The sequence below is a fragment of the Microtus oregoni genome, unplaced genomic scaffold (assembly GCF_018167655.1).
Source record: "Microtus oregoni isolate MIOR12 unplaced genomic scaffold, Mior012 000018F_ref0000195, whole genome shotgun sequence".
In the NCBI taxonomy this organism is placed as follows: Eukaryota; Metazoa; Chordata; class Mammalia; order Rodentia; family Cricetidae; genus Microtus; species Microtus oregoni.
In genome coordinates this window covers 39138729-39164598 of record NW_024543077.1, presented here as the reverse complement: position 1 = coordinate 39164598, position 25870 = coordinate 39138729, and the positions used below count along the sequence as shown (strand labels likewise).

The following is a 25870-nucleotide window of genomic DNA, read 5'->3' as shown; positions in this document are numbered from 1 at the left end:
CCTACCCATAATTACCTACGATTACTATTATAGAATCTCGACTAAATTATTAAACCATATTTTGATGGACAGACACCGGGAGGGGAGTAAAATCTATAGCATCACTAAGTACACAAGCAAGTTCAAAGTCTTATCTGCTGGCATAACAAAGAAAAAGCGGCTTCAGGAAAATACAAGAATTTAACTACTAAGTGCTAAATCTGCTGATCTGTGTACCTATGGATCTCTCTCGACGGATTTTCAATGTGCAAGGTCAGAAGAGAAGAAATCATTGCTGCATCCATCTGTGTCAATCTTTATCTATAAAACTGGATGATTTAATTTGGAGGATCGTTGTGGGAAATTAGCTAGAATGTGGGAGAAACCCCCATACATTCCAAGGGATTGTCAACCAAGGTTACTTTCCCCTGCTGCCAAATGATTTTGTTTTTGACACGCTCTCATATTCTTTAGCATTAATCATCTGTCTCCTACACATACATCCCTCAGCCGTCGTACAAAAGGATCTACCATGAAAGGCCAGAAGAAAGGGGGGGGGGCACAGAAGAAACAGAAGAAACCTTGTGTATTCCGGTCATGTAACTTGGCCAAAGCAATGTGATCCCTAATCCTGCGATAGCAAATTCCTTCTGATCCCCTGAAACTGATGGTGACATTTCCATTGATTCACTCAGTTCCTTTAGATGCCTTGTCTGGCCTCCTCTGGTTGCCAAGCAACAATAACAGCGGTTCTGTACGTACGTATTAGGCAATAACTGTTGTCAGTGTTTCTCCTTTCTCTGAAAGGGAAATTAAATGACCGCCTCCCATGAGAAAAGTGATGACAAGCACGGGCCCCACCGTGGAATCTGAGAGCTACAGAGCTGGTGTTCTTGTGATCTGAATCCAACGGTTGGGCTAAATTCAACTCTCGTGAAAAATTATAAAATTAAGGCTTCTCCTGGAGCATAGATTCTTTGTATATATATAACAACTATATGTCATTAAAACTCATCCCAACTCCTACGAAATGGTTTCTCTATGAGACGGGTTAATATTTTAAAGATGTTTCACACTGAATATCAACACCTCCGATCTGATAAAATCTCTAATCAAACTCGTGGCTTCTTCTGGCCACCTTCCCTCCCAAACAAACACCCGAGCTACGTCTTCAGTACTTTGCAAAACACGGACCGAGAGAAATAATAAAATGGAGCTTATTAGAGATAATCATTTGACTGCCACAGCCAGCAGCTTGGGCTCAGATCCGAGCGTTCTGCAGTGACCTGCAGAAACGGTGATGATGCCACTACCTCGGACGCAGAGTGGACAAGAGAGTCTTGTCCCCTTTCATTTCAATGATGCTACGCGGCGATTGCTTACAATCCAATTTACCCCAGCAGCTCTGCCTGCTCTGAAAGCTGTTCCCAATAGATGACTTCCAAGCAATGACATTGCAGGCCGAGCTGGTCCCCATTTCCACAATGTCATACCGTCCTGCCTCAATTATTGGCAGGGCAGCTCACCAATACCTATCCAGATCTGAGAGTCAAGGCCACTTTTCTGTCTTCTCATGGGGACGGTTTTCCCCTTCCCAATCTTGGTTCTACAGGGATTTGCATTTTGAACACTGAAAGATGTGCTAATGAGAGGCAATGTCTCCATTTTTATTTGCAAAACCAACAGATGCTCTTGCCCTGCGCCTGTATCCTACTAAGAACTCATAAAGCATTTCCAGACTTACTGTTGCATTTGATGACTTCATTCTGGGGAACCCTGGAACTTCACATGTGCGTGAAAGAGCTCAGTGTTTGTTACAGGCCATTCAGCTCCTCACTGTGGAAAAGAGAACTCCTGCCTTCTAGACGTATGCTTCCCCATAGCCTTCCTTATTGAGGTCACTCCCAAGGGCATGAAGTCCCCTATGGTGGCTCAGGAATCATTCATCACGGGAATGGCTTACTACACCACACCTGGACACTAGGAGCACACCCTCTCTGTTTTATAAGCAAGGATTCCCTTTACTTTTCATCAATAATTTTCTTACTAAATTGAAAATAACTGATAATATATTTTTAAAAAACCGACAAAAATTCTATTTTTCTATATCACTCATTATTATTCTTTATGTTAAAGCTCTGTAAATCAGTATTACTTGATAACTATGTATTTTAAGCAGGAAGAAGTTCAATAGTACGCTCTCAACTAATCGATCCACGGAGTTGCTAGTGTTGAACTTTGTTTTAAGAAAAATAATTTAAATAAACTCATGTACACACACTCCGCCCACAGGTGGACACACACACACACCTAAATTTTAATTAAAAATAAGAAAAACATACCTTTAACAAGGTAAAATAGATGAGAAAATACTTGTAAACTGTGAACTATCCCCAAAGATAAGATCCCGGGTTGTCTAGATATTTTCTTCTGCTGCCCGTCTTCCATCAAGTTTGCTTTGGAGATCTGTTCCATGAGCATCTGCTCACCTAGCAAGCTCATTAGTTATCCTGATTCTTATTCACCATCTTCTAAAGTCCACGTCATCAGCCCAAAAAGCCCAACTAAGCTCCTGTTTCCAGAAGCAATTTAAAACATGCATTAATAGCCACGGGTACAAAAATGAGATGACATTTCCATTAACCTACATTCCATTTTTCAAGAAGCCTTGAGATTTGATAAAATTTCATAAATGAGGTTTCATCAACTCTCTAAAGACCTTAACTACTCAAATACTTGTGTTCACTCATCCGCTACCCATTCATTTATCCAACTCTAGCCAAGGGGCTAACCATGGGTCAAATCCAAGAAGGTAAGGCCCACACCATGCTCCCAAGAAACAGCAGGTCTTGACGCAGGGAGACAGACACCTAAGCCCACACGACATTGAAGCAAGCTGTGATGAAGGATGCAGAGACTCTAAAGAGTTCTGGAATGGAAGGGGAGTGAGGCTCAGGCTCGGCAAGATGAACCACACAGGCACACAGGAACCTGCCTTGGCAATGCCCTGTGAGCATGCATGTTCAAGGTTACAATGGTGGGCTGAAGGGCACGTGTGCAGAGACAGTGGTAGAGGAAAGGAAGGAAGAGGATGGATCTGGTCCTGAAGAAAATGCACACCACACTGAGGAAATTGGACGGACTTCTGTTTGAGCCACAGATACAGTTTAAATCCTTGTAGTTGTCATCCAATAATACAAAGTCATTTTGAAATAAGTGTTATAAGTATCTATTACAAGTTGATGTGGGAGGTCCTATGTCTATGTGTTGCTTTGATTGGTTAATGAATAAAGAAACTGTTTTGGACCTCTAGCAGGGCAGAACTTAGCTAGGTGGGGAAAACTAAACTGAATGCTGGGAGAAAGAAGGGCAGAGACTGAAAGAAGCCATGGAGCCCCACTAGAGAAAGACGCCAGAACTTTAGCCAGTAAGCTACTGCCATGTGGTAATACACAGATTAATAGAAATGGGTTAAATTCATATGTAAGAGTTAGCCAGTAAGAAGCTAGAGCTAATGGGTCAAGTAGTGATTTAATTAATACAGTTTCTGTGTAATTATTTCGGGTCTAAGCTAGCCCAGTGGCCAGGAACTAATAAGCAGCCTCCCTCCAACATTTATTTATCCTGGATATTAAACATTATTAGCTTCTTTTCTGAACTAAAAAAAAAAAAGCTGCACAAAGACAAAAATTGCTTGTATTCAATCTGTCCCTTTGATCCAGTAGAGATACAGAAAGGACTCATTTCAAGGTCAAACCTTTTTCTAAAACAGAACAGATTATGTATTTCTTCATTACTTGTTATTCTTGTGTGTGTGCCTGTGTATGTCTATGCCTGTGTGTGAGCAGGTGTGTATGTGTGCAAGTGTGTGTGTGTACAGGTGTGAATGTGGGCCTGTGTGTGTCTATGCCTGTGTGCGTGTGGAGGCCTATGGTTGGCCTGAGTGTCATATCTCAGGAACCATCCATCTTAATTTCTGAGTAAGGCCTTTCAGTGGGCCCTGGAGCTCACAGATTTGGTGAGGCTGACTGGCTAGTACACTCCAGGAATTTCCTGGTCTCCGCCTTCCCAATAGGATGACTAAATATTGCTTCTAAAGCACTGAGGATCTGTTCACTAATCAATGAAGACTTATAAATTAAGACCTAACAGTTGTTATTATTCTTAATTTTCAGAACGGAAATGTCATTGCTTGGTGTGACACACTGAGAAACAAACTCATCATTAAAGGCCACAAAAGCTAATAACTAAAGGAAACAAGTCTACTAAAATAAATCAAAGTAAAACTACATATGGTCAGAATTTCTCTTGCTCCTTATGGTTGATTTGATTGAGTTGAGAACGCTATTAACTTTTGACATGGGAGGGGGGAATTCACTCATTGAGTTAGAGGGGTTCTGCCTCATTGTCATGTAGAGTCACAATATTTACAACTCAAACATCAGCCTTTCCCAAAACACTGCCAACACTTTGATGTTTACAGCAGAGCAGTAGCCAAATACCCACCATCCTCACATGGGCACTCACAGGGCCTTCCAGGCAATACACTGAAGCCAAGCATGGCACCTTCCTGCTGAACCCCCACAGCACACATCTGGACACATCAGCCCCTTTAGGCCTTTACAGTGGTTTGCCCACTCGCTGTGCTCTGTCATGGCCCAGGCCAAGTGATGCCCCCCCCCCACCTTATGTCCCACCCCTTCTGCCTGTCACCTGAGGCCCCTACTTGCTCTCTGGTCTCCGAACACACTCAACTCCACACGTTTTATGCACTTACTTTTGCTTTTTTACATAGGATTCTCTGCCCTCAGATCTTTCCATGGTTGCTTCCTTCCCCTCAACTTTCTGTCAGTTCTAATGCAACCTTCTCTCAAAGGGCTCCTGGGACCTCCTCCTGTGAAGTAGTTCCCTCCCCACCTGCCTTCCCACCAAAGCACCCTACTGTGTGTTTCTCAAAGCTGTTGGCCTGAAACGATTGCCTTCAGTTATATGTTCTTGCATTTACTTTTGGCTTCTCGATGGCACTCAATGGGAGCAGGTGCCTCATCTGCATGTCTGGGGCCATGTCACCGGCATCAGGTAAAGAAGAGAATCACTAGGACTTCACAAATGTCACTCCTCTCAGGCTTCATGCTATATTTTTAGGATGGCACGAATACAAAGTGATGAGGGACAAATACCTGCCCTTAAAGAAGTGGCAGTCCAGAGGAGTCTGGGACACCTCTGGGGACTGTGAAGTGAGTGGAGACTGACAGCGGTTTCTGTGTGTGAGTCTCTTAGTCTCTGTTGCCAAGAGGTAGGTGGGACAGCCTTATCTCAATGGCCGAGGATTCTGGACCATTAGGCATCAATCCTACAATGTATTAATTAATACACAGATGAAGATAATGATGACCCACTGGGAAAGGGACCAGTTCATAACAAATGATAACAATGGGAGGGAGAATCAGTGTCATGAGCTCTCAGGGTTGAAAGACATCTAACAGGCCATCTAAAAGGACTGCAGGATGGCTGGAGAGATTGTGTCAGACTTAAGCTCTTAGACGCTGCCTCCCTGCTATGTGAATTGAGCCAGGTGATTCAGCTGTGCAGCATGGAGATCAAGGTCAGAATTGAGCAAATGAATGGACTGTGCTGATCACACAGTCCACAGATGTAACTTTCTGATACATAGTATACCAGCGCAACTGATACATTGTATGCCAGCGCAACCGATACATAGTATACCAGCATGACCGATACATTGTATCCAGTGCAACCGACACATAGTATCCAGTGCAACTGATACATAGTGCCCAGCGCAACCGATACATAGTATACCAGCGCAACCGAAACATAGTATGCCAGCACAACTGATACATAGTATACCAGCGCAACTGATTCATAGTATACCAGCACAACAAACTTTCTATGTATCCCTGCAACTCTTTTTCCCCTCCTTCCATTATAATCAGGTTTTCCCAGCAAGGATTATGGCATCCAGTTTGCAGTTCCTGAGAGCCAACATGCAGCAGCAAGACCTTACCTTCTCCTTGACATTCACGTGAGTGTTGAGCTCAGCCATCTTCCTTTTAGGGGTATTAGCCCTATAAACAAGGGATAAGAGAAATGGTTAATGTTTGAGTGATGGAGGACTTCCCAATGTGTCACTTTTTAAGGTCCTGTTGTGGTTTGAATGAGAATGCCACCCCCCCCCCCACAGGCTCATGTATTTGAATGATTGGTCCCCAATTGGTGGAACTGTTTAGGAAGGATTAGGAGGTATGGCCTTGCTGAAAGAGGTATGTCACCAGGGGTGGGCTTTGAGATTTCAAAAGCCAAGGCCATTCTCAGGTTGCTCTTTCTGTCTTTCCTCCAGCTTGTGTATCAGATGTGAATTCTTAGCTACTGCTCCAGCACCATGCCTGCCTGCTTGCCGCCACGCTTCCCACCATGATGGCCACAGACTCACCCTCTGAAAAGTAAGTTCCCTACAAACTCTCTCTTCTCTATTTGTTATTTTGGTCCCGGCGTCTTAGCCCAGCAAGAAAAAGGAACTAAGACATGCTCCTTTTGACATAGCAAACAATTCCATTCGGTCCTGATCGTGAGGACTATTTGGAAGGCAGAAACCCTTTCCAGTTAACCATTTGATTCAGGTATGTTCTCAAAGCATGGTGCGGTAACTCTGGAAGCCAAGGGAAAATCTTTTCATTCATGCTGTGTTGACGTGGAAAAGGACCCAGGCAGACGGGAATGAACCAAACTGCATTTCTTATCATAAAAAAAAAAAAAAGAAAAGAAAAGGGGAAGTGGTCAAAAACTGAAGTTGTGCCAGTTTCAAGGAAGCATTTCCATGGCATTCCTCGCTGTCACAAGCTTGTCAACAGCCTGGGTGATCTCACATATGTGTTAAGTGTTTTAAGCACAGGTCATGAGGACTACAGAAGGAGCCAGGGAAAAGCACTGCAGCTAAATAGAAGAAACAATATTCCCGCTTTTCCTTCTCTCTGGAAAGTCCTTTAGCAACTTCATCGTAGCTCAAGTGTCTCCTTCCCGAAGAAGTGGCTCTCCTGGCCACTCCAGCTCCAGCAGCCACCTCCCTCGCTGGCTCGCCCTTGGCACACTTAGAATGCACTAACAGCTTCCAGGGCACGCGGTGCTCTTAGCACATCTTTTGAAGACCATGAGTGGATCATCTCCAGTCTTGATGGACCCTGGACACGCTCGTTATCTTCCTACCCCTCACTGCAAGATGCCACCACGACTGTCTCTGAGTCCCACTGTGAGATCTGTGTTCCTCACATCAAACTCTGGCATTTTTTCTTTCTCCTATCTGGTCAAAAATTGCTGACTGCTATTATTGGAAGTGTATCTCAAGTCTTTAATTGTTTCGATTTTTTTTTTTTGAGACAGAGAATACATTACTAAAACACCTGACAGCTTGGCCTGGAAGTTAGCAGTTGGCCACTCTGAACACATAGGACCTATCTGCACACTCACCACTTTTTCTCAATCAAGAATCATGGAAACACTTTCTTGTGTTCTATCTGACTTTTGACATAAAGTAGCCCCATCTCCAGAGAACACATGTGGAAGAGGCTGCTCGCAAGAACATGGTTTGATTTCTTCTACTTTCTTTTAAACCTAGGTCTTTTTTGTTTTTGTTTTTTGAGACAAGGTTTTTCTGTAGCTTTGGAACCTATCCTGGAACTAGCTCTTGTAGTCCAGGTTGGCCTCGAACTCACAAAGATCTACCTGCGTCTGCCTCCCAAGTGCTGGGATTAAAGGCGTGCACCACCACCGCCTGGCTTAAACCTAGGTCTTAAGTAAACTATAAATTTTGATTTAATACCTTTTGCCAGTTTTTGGATGAAAGCTTGACAGTATCCAATGCAGACTCAGTTTTAATCTTAATTATCCTCAAATAGGATCCTGTTTAGACATATTATTAAATACTGGAAACAATCAGATTTTATTTTTAGAACTCTCCAAAGAGCGTTGCCAGCTGACATATGCACTTGGGCCCTGCACACTCACTCCCAGGAAGGTGGTTCTCGGGAATAGGCTCCACACAGACAGACAGCCACACCCCACTGCAAACACCTCTCCCTTCATTCAGTTGGCAAATGCTGTGTCTCCAAAGCTGGCATAAGGGAGACAGCAAATATACTAGCTGGCAAGCTATACTTCTGTTTCATTCTGAATTACCCCGACCTTAAATGGTCCTAGGAAAAGATTATTCTCTGATTGTCTCTGACAATGGACACGGAAGGCATGCAAGGCTTTTTCCGATCACAGCCATGAAAAGGGAAACCTTTGTCAGCCTCTGCCTGCAAACACCTTCACAAAGACGGCACTTCACAGACTTCTGCTTGGTGGTCTGATTCTGGCCTTACATAAGCACCCACCCTCCAAAGCCACAGAGAAACCCTGTCTCGAAAAAAAAACAAAAAACAAAAAAACAAACAAACATAAGCACCCACCAATTATATGGCTTTTTTAGGGGGTGTGACTGTGTATATATGGAAGGGATATCGCGATGTACACACATGAAGCTACATGGGCAGAGAACGGTGTTCTTGCTTTGCTGCCATTTGATAGAGAAAGCCTGGGGAGCTCCACCAGCGGAGTTCTCCAGACACAACCAGTTTCCCATTAGAGATGCATGAAACCAGGTGGAAGAGGTTTTGCTTTCTTCTCTGTTTGCATTTGGGCTTTAAAGGCTAGATTTACAGCATTGTCTGAAACTGAAGAGTCAGAACCCGCAGAGGCCTCCGGGAGAAATCCCAGTGAACAGGTGTTTCTAAGTTCTGAGAAAGTGGGAGCGCTAATGGTAAGCTATGTTCACAAGACAGAATGTGTTCTCTCTCTCTCTCTCCCTCTCCTTTCTTTCTCTCCTCTCTCTTCTCTCTCGCTCATCTCCTTCTCTCTCTCCTCTCTCTCTCCCCTCTCCTTCTCTCCCTCTCTCTCCTCTCCCTCTCCTTCTCTCCCCTCTCTCCCCCCACTCTTCTCTCTCTCTTCCCCCTCTTTTTTCCCTTCTCTCTCTCTCTCTCTCTCTCTCTCTTTCTCTCTCTCTCTCTCTCTCTCTCTCTCTCTCCTTTCTCCCCTCTCTTTCTTTCCTCTCTCCCCTCTCCTCTCTCTCTCTCCCCTCTACCTCCCCCCCCCCTCACACACACTCCTATTTTCTTGGCAATTTCTCTGCTCACTGACCTCACAGTGCAATTCAACAAAGGCCCTTCTTAAGGACAGATTAATCATGACATTATTTTTCCATGAAAGGAAATGCTAGCTACAAATGCAGGATGGGGCTACGTAGGCTTCTCAGATGTGAAGATAGGAGGAATTGTAGGAGCTGATCTCTATTTTTTTTCCCATAAGAAAGGCTGCCCCTATAGGCTCTTCTTTCTGGGTAGATTCCAGTGTCCCTTCCAAACCATGTTCTTTTTTGCTGGTTGGTATACATTAGAAGGTTGGGAAATTGCCCATAGTGCCAATTATTGAAACTAAGTGAAGGGCCTTAATCTAAAAAGACAAAAAATTAGTTTGCCTTTTAAAATGATGAGTTAAGTAACTAGGTATGAAGTTGGGTTCTACTGGTAGGAACAGGTGCTGGGGCACTGTTGGGAGGTGAGGAAGAAATTCAGCTTTGGGGTGTTCATGAGTGTTCACCTCTTCTGGCAGGCACTGGTCCTGCCTGGCTGTTCGGAAGCACACTTTTGCCTTGTTCCTGCTCCTTGAGGACGAGACTGTGCCGTGGCCCTCAGCTTTTGAGACTCTCTGTCCTGCTACGGACTGCATCTGGCCAGCCAGTCCCACCTAATCTCAATCTTGTTTACTGAAGGTAGTAAAGGATCGTGTCCTCCAAGGAGCACATTTTCCCCTTCTTCCATACAATAAGCCCAGGATCCAACTGTGCGAAACTGCTGCAGACGGAAGCCCCCGATGCTGGCATCCCTGGGTTCTCTGGTGTTTAGAGACAAATCCTCCAACCTATGCTTGGTTATCACACCTGGTAGAACACTAGGGCTCGATAAGACACACTCCTCATCCCCTATCCTTGTTGAGTTTAAGATTGTCAAGTCAACAAGGCAGGGAGAGCTCTGACTTCTGGGAGAAGAAAAACCAAAACAGGTTCTAATTCTTATTAGCACTTGAAGATATTCGTGGAATAGACTAGTTCCTGGGGCCTTGCTGTAGGCAGGCACTGTAGTGAACACACAGAGGTTGACACACAACACATAGCCTGTGTGTGAAAGAAGTTGCACAGTCTAGAGTTGTGTACGTATACCCCATGATGTTTGCACAACAACAAAGTTGCCTATGATGCTTTCTGAATATCAGTGTTCTAGGACATACACACTGTATGTATCCAGGACATACACACTGTATGTATCCAGGACATACACACTGCATGTATCCAGGACATACACACTGTATGTATGTATCCAGGACATACACACTGTATGTATCCAGGACATGCACACTGTATGTATGTATCCAGGACATACACACTGCATGTATCCAGGACATACACACTGCATGTATCCAGGACATACACACTGCATGTATCCAGGACATACACACTGTATGTATCCAGGACATGCACTCTCTAGTCTATGGAGACACGTTCGCTGTCAGCCTGTCAGCCAGCGCAGCGAAGATGCCCAGAGACATAAACGCTGGCTTTCACAGCATTTCCAAAGCTTAGTTAATGGCTGAAGATTTTTTTTTCTTAAAACAATAACTTAGATGTCAGTAACAGCATTAGAAATATGTCTAGGTACCGTGTTTTACTATATACCCTAGGCAAAAATAAAGACCAAGGAGTTGCAAAAAAACTTATCAGGCAAAGACATCAATCACAAAGAAAAGAATTCACCATTTTAATATATTATCTCTATGCCCCTCCAGAGTGAAATTAATAAAACATAAATACGGTTAACGCCAAGCACTTCAGCCCCAGAGTTCTATCAAGCTGAAAGCCTTGCCGAGCAACGGCCTTAAATAGTATGCATTAATGCCCTTCTGAAAACCTACTAGCTTCCAAACAAAAGTAAACATTTTTATGAGAAATAAGCCCGAATAGTAGGAATTCTGGCAAATACATCTGCCTCAGCATTTCCAATTGACATAATACAATGAAGTTTAATGTGTATGTCAACGTGATCAATTACCGACTCCCAGTTCAAATATTTGTGTTCCTCCCGCAGTCATGGAAACAGGAAAGCTTCCAAGAGTGGCCTGAGCCTGGCTGCCTGACGTCTCAGCATTTCCCTGGCTCTCTGGGGAGGTGGTGACAATTTCACTTTTGTTTCTCTGAAACCTACCGTGGCTCTGAGATTCACTTTCCTGTTCTCAGGCGTGACGTCACACTGCCCGAACTGGACTTGGAAAACCAGAAGAAGGCTGGGAGAGAAACGGAAGACGACGATCTTAGCAATTTCTGCCGAGGCTTTTAGGAGCGGCTTCCCACGATTTGTGGAAACATCATCACCAGACTGTGGGTCTGGACTCATTAGCAGAGTGGTGGAGCCATTTTCTGTGAGCCGCAGGGGCAGATGGCAAATGTCCCAACTGCATCCTGGTACAGGGCAGGGATCCTTCTGATCTCCTGGCTGATAACCAGAAGCTCCTCTACCGTGTTTGACAAAGGGAAGTGTGTGAGGCCCTGGGAAACCTGGGTAGTGAATAGTGTCAGCTGCTCTCCGGGTCACCCTCCTACACAGCACACAGCTTGTCTGGGTCAGAAAGTGCTGGAACTGCCGGGCGGTGGTGGCGCACGCCTTTAATCCCAGCACTCGGGAGGCAGAGGCAGGCGGATCTCTGTGAGTTCGAGACCAGCCTGGTCTACAAGAGCTAGTTCCAGGACAGGCTCCAAAAAACCACAGAGAAACCCTGTCTCGAAAAAAAAAAAAAAAAGAAAGTGCTGGAACTATATAGTTCCTAGATTTTACAGACTTAGCACAACAAGAATGCAAACTCTCTCGTTCATATTCTAATGTTGACTGGATGCTGAAATCATTGTGTTTCATAGATTAAGTTAAACAAAGTATATTATCCATTTTGTTCCATTTTTCCATCCATTTCTATTATATTATTATTATTATTATTATTAATGTGTCTACCACAGAATTCAAACTTATGTCTGTGGGTACATATTCTGTTTCTCCTGCAAAGTGCTGGGCCAGTGCAGCGGTTCTTGGAGAGTGGTTCCCAGGGGAACGTGCTCAGCACAACTGGGGACTTGCTAGAAATTCAAATAGCCTGTTGTATGCCAGGCTGGGCGCAGAGGAACATGGTAATCAGGATTTCAACCAGACTCAAGGTGAGAGCCCACTCACTAATCTTGAACTAGATCTCTGTCCTCAGACATAAAGAGAGTGTTTTCCTTGGTCTCAACCCAACACACAGTAGCTGGGGTCCCACGGAAGTCTACATGGATAACTGGTAGTTCCTTGCTACATACTAAAGAGTGGATCTTTTGCTAACATTATTCGTATCAATGAGCATACTCATGGAGAATGTGCAGCGAGCGTGCCAGGTACTCTCCTAGCTTTGGACACACGTAGTTTGGCTTGGTTGCTTTTCATTTCACCCCCTCTTGACTCTAGGATGCAAATGATAGATAACTTTTTTCTTTCTCCTCGTGACCAGTGTGGGCAAAGAGACTAGTAAGTCAAGAGTCGGCAAGAAGCCACATGACCAAGGCTCAAACCCAGGCCTGCTGACTCGGCCCCTAGCCATTATCACAGCCTCGTGGACTTTGAACTGTAGGAAGAATACAGTCCTGAGGGTCCAGCCTTTGGCCCTCCAGACAGAAATACAATGTACACACGCTGCAGAGTCAAGCACCGGGAAAGAAAGTCCACTGATGGTTCTACCAATGTCCGGGCTCAGCTGAAAGTGTGTAGAGCCACATCAAATGGTTGTAGGCAACATCTATTTGATGCTACGAAGCTGCTCAGGGACTGCATGGCATGCAAGGGTTTATCATCTGTGTCCCTGTTCTACAGCAATTAATATGTCTACGCGCCTGAACTTGGCACAGCCTAGAACATGCAGTGATGATGTATGAATGGAGACACTTTCTGACACCAGTCTCAGATCTTGCATACAAGATGTTGGTGACACAACACCTTGACCACCAGTCTCCTGGGATAGGGACATCTTGATGACTGCATTGTGACTTAGTTCAGGGCATGCAGTTACTTTTGAAAGAAGGTTTAAGGGTCACAGACTGACTTCTTTCATTCTCTTCCCAACATCCGTCATTCTGGAGCAGCGTGTGGTGGAAACCGGACAGTAGGCACGGACAGGGGAGCTGGGAAAAGCTGACCTGTGGTGTGGTTTCTAAAAGGGTGCCTGCCTGCATTCCTGACGGCCTCAGGTAACTCTGGCACGCGAGCCTCAAGTTTCCGAGGGTGGAGAAAATGTGGATGCATTCAGTGACCTTTAAGGTCCTTTGAGTTGACGGGGACTCTTAGAGTGGCAGGGAGCTGAACGCTCACCTTAAAACACAGAGCGAGTGGGTGCAGAGTTTGATGTAGTAGGCTACTCTTCTATCTAGATCACCTTTAACCGAATTCAGAGACCCACCATCTAGTCTTCTGTGCACAGAGGGGTGCCCACATGTCAACTGGAGAGTAAAAGGCTTATTCTGTATAAACAGGACTTTCTCTAAATTTACTACCTGGACCGGTGGCTGCTGCCTGGACTTCCTTCAGTTTTTCTGGGTCCTCTCTCCTTCACCTGTAATTATTGCGATCTCGGATTTACATTCCATGGATTCTTCTTCTTTTTTTTAATTCTCCCTCTTTAATAAAAGGTCTTGTGTGGTAACTAACCCATCCCTCAGAGGAAAGTCTCTCTGATTGTTAAGAATGAACATTCATAAACAACGAGACAGCATGGTGACAGAAATATGAATTTCGTAGGGCAGTACTTAGTTGGGGCATTTTTTTAATTTGGAGGAAAAAAATCTCAAGGTTGCATTTTTATTCAAAGACACTTCATGTGCTCAACCTCCTGTGAGCACAACTTGACTGAATAGCATTTTAAGGGCAAATGTCAGGGAAAAAAATGGTCACATTTAAAAGCTTTGGCTCAGCCTCCTTTGAAAAGCAGGGCTAGCCTTTCCTTTAGAAATGTCTCTGCCGACTCAATTCTTTGTTGGGGGGAAGAAAGGGAAATTGAATGTTTTATTTAAACAGGTCATTAACAGTCAATACTTATTTGAAAAGGCTTGCTTTCCAAGGCAGATAAAAGCTTCCAATCACTTAGAATATCACTTGAGCAGATCTAGGGCAGAATGTGCTGACAGAGCTGAGTTCCAGGCCATTTTCACCCCCAGGCAGGTGCTGAGGCAGGGAGCAGGGTCCTGTGGCTCTGAGCACCTTGCACACACAGTGGGGAGACCGGCAGGGTGAGCACTTAGTGCAGACTGCACACCCCCACTTTGAATTTTCCCTTTTACTAACAGCACTAGCGGATGGTGATGAGTGAAGATTAGCTGTTTTTTTTTTTTTTTTTTTTCCATAAAGTGCCAACGCATTTCCCTTCCTGGCTGAGCGCAAGTTGGGAGCTAAAGAGAACAGAGGACAGTGGGAATAAATGGGGCGATCTCAGCGGCGGGTGAGGGCACAGACTAGGGACGGGAAGGGGGAGGCTGGACATGTGGCAGGCTCTATTAACATTCTTCTGTGCCATGGTTTTCTACTTAATTTGAAATTATTTGATTTCACAGGTCTTCGATGGCTGGAGAATATAAATAAAATGCTTATCTCTGAAAGCGACCTGATTAAAAACCCACTTTGGATTGCTAGGTTTTAAAACAAACACGCGTTTCCATAGAGATGTAGGGTGACCTGGACCTTGTACAAGTAGCCGCTTGTATCAGCAATTCAATTACACTTGGTTCTTTTAAGATGTAACAATGTAGATTCAAGTCTTTAAAATGTGCTCATCCTCAAGGCTGTCTCTACAAAGGCCAATGTTGTGGGAAGCAAAAAAGGGCCCCAGAAGACCCTCCCCCACCAGGCACACCCTAGGAGGCTGTGGCCATGTAGATCACCCAGGTCTCTATTCCTTCCCTCCAATTGCCCACAAGACAAATCCCAAATCCCAGAAGGCTTGTGACAAGAACATTACGTAACTCTTTACCCCCCAGAGCCCAAAATTCTTACCACAAACTCTCTTCAAAGGCTAAGAGAGAAACAGTGTGTTCTCCTCCCCTCCATCTCTAGCTCCCTGGAGGTGATCCCCTCTGCAAGGACCAAGTTGTCCTTTATTCTCTGAACATTTAATACCAACTGTTCCAGGTCCACGGAGAATGCTGGGAATAGTTGACCACAGCCCTCAGTGACTTTTTACATTGTACCCAGGGCTTCTCTAAGAACTTTCCACGCATTTCCAGGTATTCATTCATTATAGCCTCACAGTCGGCCTTACGCTAGACGAAACTGGGTTCTTGTCAACCGTCTCTTGCAGAAAATGAGCTATCAGTACAGAGGGGCAAGGCACACACCCAAGGCACACACACAAGGCACATGCACAAGGCACACGCACAAAGCACACACACAAGGCACACACCCAAGGCACACACACAAGGCACACGCACAAGGCACACACACAAGGCACACGCACAAGGCACGCACACAAGGCACACGCACAAGGCACACACACAAGTCCCACAACCAGCAAGCAGCTGAGTTAAAATAGGAACTTGAATCTCTGGTTCCAAAGCTCTCCTGCAAAGAGCTCACAGATCAGCGATAAAAACACGTGTGTCCACACAAGGCCCGGACGTGAAAGTGGGAAAAGACTCTGGAGCCTCGGAAGCCATAGGATCAAGATTCTGCAAGGAACGGCTGTGGGATGGGATGTGGTCTGCACCAATGGGAGAGCTCCACCAGATTCCTGCCACAGGCTTGCCGTTTGTTGGTGGTGGAGCTGGCAGGGCTGGGTGATTTTAATTGTCACAGTGTCTTTTCCAGAAGATGGTATGGCTTCCCCCAAAGGAAACAGAATTCTGGACCGGTAAAGAGGGCCCTCAGGAAAGCCAGCGAACAAACCTACAGGAACACAACTAATTCAGGAAGGCTGGCTCAGTTACCACCGAGCAAACTCCCAGTCCAGGAACCACTGGCTATTCAGAGCACATTCCAGCTTCACAATCTCTAGGCCAACCAAGGCACTAGAGTCCTTGCTCACGAAGTCAGAAATTTTCTTACTAAATCTCTAACGCGTTTCTCATAGCAGCAGAGGTTCATCCCAAACTCACTGTGAGTGGGCACAATCGAGGAGTTTGACTCTCAGAACCAAGCAGTGCCCCCTGGTCCTGCCCTCCTTTCCCCATCCACCCCGTCCTTCCTAAGTTGTCCCAACCATCCGACCGTGACTCACACTCTCCAGCTGCCTTGGTGCTTGGCTTTGGGCTGTCCGGGCCTCGTTCCAGCTACTGGCTTCCTTAGGCGCCAAATGGCCAATTCTGTTCCCCCACGGGCCACCTTTATCAACTTTCGTTTACTGTCTGCAACTGTGACGCAAGCAGATCCAGGAACCGGAGTAGTGGCAGGATCTGGGGTGTGGCTGAGTAATCAATCCACAGTGTGCTGGTGGCCGCTGCCACCCAGGATTGAGAGGGCCTCCTGGACCGAAAGGAGGTGCCCAGTGTCTGTGTCTTCATGCCCACGCTAGCAAACACCCAGCTTTCTTCTTCTTACCCCGAGGGAAGCGGATCCATAGAGATGCACCCGCAGCCTTTACCTGGCTGTGCAGAGGCTGGGAAGCCGCACGGGCTGGGGCGGCAGCCATCGTTCCAAAGGGCAGTTCTGAGTATGACTGTCTGCTAAGAGTTTCTCCAGGGCCGGCCGGTCAACAATGAGCCAACAGTTCCGGCACTGGACCCAGAAGCAATCATTATTTCTAAACCCTGTATCTGGCTCCAGACCCAAGTGGAAACATCTGTTAGCTAACTTAGCATTCCACGATAACATGCAGTCGGGCAGAGTCCTACCAAAAGGAGGTGGCTATCCAGTTTGCACGGGCGACAGCCTCGTGGAAGGAGAGTGGGGTGACCATTTGGAGGCAGAGTGTGGAAGGGCTTGTTACTTCTCAAACCCATTTCTACCGACAAATCGGTCTGATCTATTTATGTTAACTATTTGCCAGTTTAATTTTTTTTTTAGACAATTAAAATGTGTCACCCAACCCTGGACTCTGTCTTTTCGATTGGCCTCACCTGACCTCAGCATTAAACGCCCACTCAGTTACCCACACACAAGCAGTGGGCCCAGGAAGTCTCCCGACCCGAGGGTCTTTGCTGTCACTCCCTAGAGGAGCCACGCCTCTTTCCTGCTCGCCAGAGCCTTACGATACAAACGTGCAATGATGCTCCATCACGGCTCAAATCCAGCTCTGCCTCTGACTGATTCGGGAGGTGAGCAGGTCAGCCGATGCCCTGAGCATCCGTTCTCTCATCAGCATGGCGGAGATGATAATAACGGTAGATACCCCACTGGGAGGTAAAAGCAACTGGAATGAATTTCATATTTGTAAAGTGATGACAAGAGTGCCTGACACACAGCAAGTCTCATAAAAATACTACAAAAGAATATAAATAGATTCTGAGGCCCACGAGCCCCATTTCCTGCCATCCTCTTCATACAGATGAGAACCCAAGGCTCATGCACTAAGCCGAGGATGGCGCTAACCCTCAAAGCTCAGCCTTCTGGCTGCAGGTGCCCCTTGTGCAGCTCCACCCTCCCCTCCTCCCACCGAGGCTGCTGCCTGATTCAGGACCCAGGAGGGCAATACCAGAGAGGAGCTGGTCGTCCCAGGCAAGGGGTGATTGCCCCATGCTTGTAGGCCGTGAATGTCTATATTCCCAGCGTTTTAAAAGCCCAGCACTGGCCGGAGCAAGTTCACTACAGTGATCCCTCTTGCCAAATACCACACCTGTTGTGTGTTTTGCTTTCATGGCTACCAGGTGTCAACATCACTTTCGTGACCTAGCTCTCCTTTAAGGCTCTATCTTTAGAGAACAGCAAACAGTTAAGTAGACAGAGCAAAGTCCGAGCAAAGACGGCGAGCTAAGGAGGGAGCCACCTGGAAATCACTAACTCCTCTGATGTCAAGTCATTGCATCAAGGTGGACACAAGAATGCACGGGATCTGGCTGTCTCTCTACTACCCAGATAATAAAAGCTCATTTTGATCCCTTCTGAAGGCTCAAGATTCAAGAAACTGTGGTTAAAATCTTAACAAAATGTCTTCCCGTTTCTAACAGTACTAGAAATAAGTCTGTCACCTGAGTTATGGCTTAATGGGAAATTAGTAAATAATAAAGCGATTCACACATAAGGCAGAAATAGGTTGAATGAATTCCTCTTAAGAAGACTACGTCTTACAGATTCTGCTCACCTGTCTCTTAGCAAGAGTATCGACCACAATGCACAGGTCGAATTAGCTACAAAAAGATGTGGGAAAGAGGAAAAACCCTCTCCCACCATTCCTTCCTTTTTGCAGAGCACCTGAGTTTTCCATTTACTTCCCAGTTTCTGACTCTTTCTGAACAGGAACCGTAGCATCAACATGTGGTACCAGCCACACCACAGGTGCCCTTTCCATCCCCACCACACCATCAACACGACATCACCTCCTCGCCATTCGGAGTGTCAAGGTGTACTGGGAACCGCTCACTGCCTCTCACGTTTCCCTTTACTGGCTCCCACTGTGGCCCTTAACAGCCTCCTAATACTTTCTTCCCTTACATAGAGCTCTGTAGTCAAAATAACAAGCTACTCATTAAGTTCGGGTTCCTCTCCACTAAAGTTTATATTTCTGCTTGAGAAAGATTACAATGTATCCACTCCTTAGAATGTTAGGAGCGTAAGTCCCTTCCACCCAAACAGTGCAAACACATTCAGCCACTAACATTGCAATTACATGCTCAACGTAACCCCCCCCCCCAACTCTGAAGGTTTGCTGCTCTTGACGCCTCTGCACCCCCTCTGGGATCTTAGAAACAGGTTTCTTCTCTGCCTGCCTTATTTCCCTCATCCTTCAGAGGACCAGAGGTCTGAAAGCTGACAGTCACGTTCTCTTGTCTTTGTTGGGAGCTTGGGCCTGCCCTGTAGCTCAGCTCACACTGGGAATGCTTGTGAGAGGCTAAGAGCCTCAGCCATAGGTAATTTCACCCTCCCCAAAGCATTTTTCTAAAGATTGAATGCATCAAAACTGGTTTTTTTTGTACAGCACATCAAATATTTAACAGGTCTCTCAAACAAATACAAGACCATATATTATTTCCCGTTGGAAGACTTTCAGCTAGTTACACAGTCTACCTTCAAGCAATTCTGAGGTGTACATCTATTAGGTTTGGCCACGTGTTTGATGAAATAGATCCATCTTTCAATCTCGGTTCCATTTGTACCCATTCTTGGCAGATTTACAGGGACAAGCAGTCAAGGGTGGCTTTAAGAATTTCTTCAGCTGCGTGAAACATGCCCGGCATGCCTCTCCTGCAAGTTGGACCCTGTGGGGATGCTGTTGGCTGCTGTGCCCCTACACAAGCTGCAACTCCTTTCCGGATGAGGATGTGTGCTGTGTGGCATTCAGATGTCATAACTACGACAAACTGGAATATAACCAAATACGAAACAAATCAGTCTGAAAAGACGCTTTCTAGGGGATGGCGGAGAGATGACTTTAATTTAGCTGACTCTGGCCAGAAGGGCTTCAGGGAGAAGGTACCCTTTGTAGTTCCCCGAGGGAGTACCAGCAACGGTAGATAGGAGTCCCAGGTTAAACCAGAAAGAAAACCTATCTTCTTAGCGTCCAGATGTCAACTGATAAATATTTATTGGTGATCTCCTGCATGCCTCTATGAGATGCCCGAGTTTCCTTAATTGCGACGCAGTTCCAGCTTCAAGGTTGGCTTGTGCCCGGAGATAAGATTATCACGGAGCAAGCAATTAGAAGACAAGAAGGCCACACGCAAGGTGTTGGCTGGCGGGGCTTCAGCTACACACTCAGACTACACGCGTGTGACTAAGTAAATCCCCTGTTCCGTTTTCTCTTGCAGCAAATAGAGATGGCTTCTCCTTCCACTCAATTCAGCCTTATTCCTCTCACTTCTGGTCACAGCGCTCTGAATCCAGATCTTGTTGTTTCCTCTGTCATCTTCAAACGCCGAGCTGAAAACTCGATACTTTTATTGGCGATTTCAATCTGATGCACCCTGAGTTTTTGTCCTCCCGGTTTATGAATGTCGTGTGCTTTCATCTAATATTATGGACCCCCAAAGGAAAGTTTTATAGCCATGTACATGCCTCGGGGAGAGCAACAGGAGACGTACCGAAGGTGTTGTCTGGTTTTATTTGAACCTGGATTTGCACAGTGAGGAGCTGACCAACCGCACATATGTAATTTACCACAGTCAAGCTTGACCAAGAGGTAACCAGCTGCCGAAAGAATGTCTGTGTTTTGCTAAATCTTTCTCTCACGCGAACCCCAACGTATCCGAGATGGGAATGACTGAGACGCAATCTAGGTTGCCCTCTATTTGTGAGTGACTACCAGTCATTGGGTTCCAATTTCACTTCAAGCTTTCAGAGATACATGCTTCGCTAGAGTGAGGCCATTTTAAGCTCACCACGGAGAGCAGAGTAGGGACCAAGATAAGACTACGAAGACTTGGCCTTTGGAAGATCCGGAGGTCATGTGGCATGGGGGAGAAAACACAGAATTTGGCTCTGACAGACCCCGTCAAACCTCTCAATCACACTCATTTGCTCTCATGTCTGACAGGTCTGTCAGCCTTCACAACAGCGATCATTATCAATCAATTCATTCATTCATCCATCCATTCATTCATGTGCTCATTCACTGAACACCAACAAGCACCTACTCTTTATCCAGACTGTCCTTTGTGCCGGGGATAAACACCGGACAAATCAAACAACCCTTCCTCGAGCACCGCAGGTGGTCGTTACTATTCCACTACATCCTTAGAGCGTGCCACAGGGCAGGCATTATTAACTCCATTTTATTGGTGGGAACTAAGGCTTAAATGCTAAGGCCAGGTCCGGGAACCCGTCTTCAACAAAGCTAGTGGTAAGCTTGAGTCACTCTCATGCCGGTGACCGTTCCATGGGCCTAATGCAGTGTCCGTTGGGGTAACTGTCCAATAAGGGTCTAGGAGGTTCATTGCAATTGAGGTATCTTAGTATTCACAAGCATTATGGTCACAAATTAAATGTTCTTTTTTTTTTTAAGCCAAAGAGCTAAAGACAGTTTTCCCGTGGAAAGAATGATGCTTTCTTGATATATTAAATTTTGTTTCCCACTTCTCAGTGAGGACAGATCATTGTGAACCAACCGCTCCCCCGCCCCCCACCAGTTTGGTCCCATTCTCTCTCAGCTTTCCTTGACCTGCAATCTCATATGCTCTTTCTCCTTCCTTCCTGGTGTATCCAGTGTCTTCAAGGGCAAGAAAAGCTGCCCTGGGCTGTCACTGAGTGTGCTGGTAAGGGGCTGGCTGGCCACTGGTGCTCACTGGCAGTGCATAAAGAAGAGGGGGAGGAGAGTGACTCCAGGATTGTTGGGAGCTGTGAACCCCCAGATCCTGAATTTTTGTAAACAACTTGTTTTCCTCTGCTCTGAGATAGCTTGCAGCTGCGCTGAACACGAGACCTTCAGGAGTTCCTGATGGCAGGGGAGTGATTTCCGGTGGGTTTGGCTGGGGCGTGGCTATCTCTATATAAGCTGTCCCTGGACACAATCAGAGGGGCATTCCTGGGGCATTCCTGTTTCAAGGATGACCCGTGTCCTCATCTCTTTGTCTGTCCCTGTGTCTTTGTGTGTTTCAATCTCCAGCCCCTTGCCTGATTCACGAACTGTATGGTAGTGCATAGAGCGCAGATGGGCTTGGTGCGCTACACAGGATCCCAGGGAGGGCAGCAGCCATCCCTTCTGCAATGGCTCTCAGTCCTTACCTGTCACTTCCCATGAGGCACCGAGAACATTCTCATTCCTGACTTGGTTGACATTTACAACACAACCCTACACTGAAGGCTCGGGAAACAGTGTTGCAGATCATGGGGCAGAAAGACTCTAAGAACTACAGGACCAGGAAACCTGCTCAAGATTGCATCTTCTTTTAAAAAAGAAAGAAATAATAATGAGAAACCTTTTTTAAAAAGAGGACACAAAGCGGGGGAGGGGGGTAGGGAAGAACTGGCCGAGGTATGCTGTACGAAGGTCCCAAAGAATTAATTAAAATATATTATTTGGAAAGTAAAATGTAGCTTAAAATCAGTTTTGTCGACAACCACATCACTCTATACTCTGGCCATAATAAGCCCACAGCCCCAAATCTCCAGGACCTGCTCCTGGCATGGAGAGTTTCCTTTCGCAGTTGGTATTGTTGGTAACTTAAGTGCATGAGTTTACATTTGGCTCAAATCCATTCGATGTACTTCTCAAGTCTATTGGGGTACTTTTGAGGAGCAGATCTGTAACTTTCCACTAGGGCCGTTCATCTCACCCTGGCCATTCCGAAACCGAAGGGTATCATTTAAGTCACTCACATCGGGCTTGAATCAGCTGTGTCCCTGAGAAGCTGTGTAACCTTGAGGACGTTAGCAGCTCTGATCGACTTCATTAGGAAGTGAGGACAAACACCAGCATCTGCAGAGAGCTGGTGTGAGGACAAAGGGGGAGAGCACAGAGGACGCTAGTGACCGAGTTCACCCATGTCTGTTTCTGCTATTGTTTCTCCCAAGTCCACCATTGGCGTTGCTGACAAAAAGAGGTCCATCCTCTGCGGCCACGCCCAAGCTCTAGGTTTGGTTCCGTGGTTCTAGCTGGGGGTCAATCTGCTGCTACTCTTTAGTTCATACGCCTCCCATCTCGAACTCCTGGAGTTGGGAAAACGACCTTGATGTGCTTCCGGCTTTACGTTCCGCGTTCTGTTGCGTTGGCAAGGACGCCACAAACCGGTGATGGACGCAGCGTTGCCATTGGGAGCTTCAGGTTTCACAGCGAAGAGAAGAGTTGTAAGGCGACTGTGTGCTGCACAGCTCTGGACTTTCAGGGCACAGGTCCTTCTCTTTTTAGAGTCTCGGGCTCTACCAGTCCGTCTTCCCACTTGACTGAAATATCTGGAATATGCAGTGCCCCGGGCTGTATCTATCATTTGCTTCACGGCTATCACAAACGCCACAAGCTAAGCTGACTGCCAGATACCCAATACTTTTTATTAAATAGATGGATAAAAACTTCCTCTTTCACCAACCAATCTCCCCTTGGTTAAAATTAGATCCAAATAGCCGTTCCCTTCATCTCTTTTACTCTTCTAGAGATGGAAATGTCAGAGAGGCAAATTGGTATCTGGGACCCTGTTTTCATCTAGACATGAATAAGACTTGCAGTTGGTGTCCAAGTAGCTTAAGTCTTTCATCACTCTGACTTATTACCCCCGTGTCATTTTTGTGTGCTATATCAAAAAGTAAATTATCCTGGGCTTGATCAGGCTGAACAGTCTAAAGTTCATTTATTCACTCAAAATTATGGAGTGTTTACTAAGTATGAAAAGCTGTTCTGGGCATGATGATGTCTCCTTCCTTTTTACTTCAGGAAGTCCGTGTCTCTCGGCTTCCGTGCCCTCACCTCTCAGGCCGTCTAAAAGGCAGTCATGAGGCACTGGTGCTTGGAAACAAACCTGTGTGCTTGTCCAGTGCCTTCTTCCTGGGCCCGTTACAAACTCTACCATGAACTGACCTCGTATTTCAAGGGAAATTAGTGGAATCCGTGTTTCTCAATGCTTTCAAAATGACAATAACGTTGTTACATTATTTCAAATGTCCAACTAAGTAACTAGTACTAGTAACAATATTCATAGTTCACAACCCTCATGACCCCCATCAATTCGAAAGCATTTACTTGAATAATTAAAATAAGTAATATTTTGAAACAATGTAGCTAAATTTGCAGTATCATTCTGTGGATCACCCATGGGACAATTACCTTTCAGGAGTTGAGCTTTAATTTCATATTTCCATGTGTGGAATAAACACAGGAGTTAGGTAGCAGGCAGGCATTGCTCACCCAGGGTATCCAGCCCTCGAGTGAGACAAGATCATCAAGATTTTGGGGTATCTTCAATTACGTACAGAGGTCAACGCAAGCCTGAGCTACAGGAGACCTAGTCTCAAAATAAAAATAAAAAAACAAAATAAGAAAAGAAAAAAAGAGAGAGAGAGAGAAAGGAATCCTCATCGGGGATGCATGTATATGAAACTGCTTTCTTAATTTCCTCAGACCATTTTCAGTAATTTACGTAGAACCTAAAGCAAAAGCTGCTTCCCACAGCATCACAGTCTCTTTGTATCACGAGAGAAAGATGTAAACCATGCTCCCATCCTCCTGGAAAAATATAGATTTCTGTCAAGGTTTCTCTACCAACTACCTGAGTCATCAAATCACGTTTTATTGGCTGTGATCTGATTGCAGGATAACTTGTTTGCAGAAAGACAATAAATCCATTTGTCTTTCCTGCTTTCTCGGTGTGCTGTTTAGCAGAATGTGCACACTGTCCGCACGAGGTCACAACCACCTGACCCGGATGCGGCTTTGCTGACTCGGCAAGTCAGAGAGCGTTAGTGACTGCCGCTAAGTAAGCGGCTGATCATGAAGTCATGGGGAAGGGGACCCCCCCCTCCAAGTCACTTCTCATTAGACTAATGGTTGAGACGACAGATTCTGCACGGAGCAACAAAACATTCAATATAAACTAAATATAAACTAAATATTACTTGTAGTGATAATTACATTAAATATAAACTAAATTTTATCTGTAGTGAACTTAGTTAGGGCACTAAAGTTTTGTATTCCAATATTATCATTTCAAGAATATTGATATTTCGCAACAAGGTAGCTTGGTATGTCAGCGAAGGCCAGCCTGCACAGTGTAGTGACGCCGTGTTTCAAAGACGGAAGGCTTTGCAGGAAGATTAAAAATTAATTTCAGCTTACTTTTGAGTCTTGAATTTGTCACAGTTGACGGTGAACACAGGGCAAAATTAAGACAAATTAATCACACCCCTTAAGAATTCTTAGCCAATTACCTCTTTAGCATGTACGGTGTTAATGAAAGGCTAAGCATGTTTAATTGACTAGCGAGAAGTGCCTACAGCATGCTAAGATTCTGGCGCCTAGGGTAGCATCGTAGGACACTGCAGGAAACGCCCTCTAAACTGTGAGACTCAAGTCCAGTCTTTCGGATTGACACAGACACCATGTGTGAGCGGTTGTGATTATTTACATACAGCCGACACTCATGTGTTCACTCCTGTCAAGCGGATGGGAAGCCCTCTTCCTTCTGTCTCCATAGCAACTGTTTCACACTGATAATTATGTGTATTGCCAACGCAGGTTCACGGATGGCCAATATTGGCAGGTAATTTTGATCTGACACCGCTCTTATATACTAGTTCATTGAATTATCATCACCTGATAAATCTTAGTACGGAGAAAGCTCCTGTGGATAGGGGGAGAAAAAGATGAACGTGCCTATCAAAAGTGGATGTAGCGGAACACACCGCTTTGGTCAGCGGCGTCCTGTTAGAAATGTAGAGAGAATCTTGTAGGAAAGAAAGTCTTGGGTCAAGGACAGAATTACAAACATAAATAGGTGTGGATCTGTTGACTGTTAATATGCATGAGGGGGTGGAATTTCATTCTTTCAGAACCAATTCATGCTGGAAAAACGAAACTCCCAGCAACGCTCCCAACTTACGGTTTGCGAGCTATGGACTTTGATTTGCGAGGACAGGACAGGTAAAGAGCTGCATCAGCGTGTCCGTATTTCCTTAAAAGAACTCTCTGTCCTCCCTGAACTTGGACTCCT

At 45.5% G+C, this 25870-nt stretch overlaps 1 protein-coding gene across 9 annotated transcripts in view; it reads right to left on the bottom strand.

The window, feature by feature from the left end:
- LOC121458927 (SPATS2-like protein) overlaps positions 1 to 25870 on the bottom strand; it is a 156872-nt gene that overhangs the window by 75107 nt on the left and 55895 nt on the right. For 7 of the 9 annotated variants that reach the window (XM_041668331.1, XM_041668332.1, XM_041668339.1 and 4 more), the window contains one exon: positions 6005 to 6065. In XM_041668331.1, coding sequence (XP_041524265.1) covers positions 6005 to 6065 — 61 coding nt within the window. Of the gene's footprint in view, positions 1 to 6004; positions 6066 to 11288; positions 11368 to 16362; positions 16417 to 25870 lie in introns of those variants that run through there. The other 2 variants (XM_041668335.1, XM_041668338.1) reach the window with 2 other exon arrangements.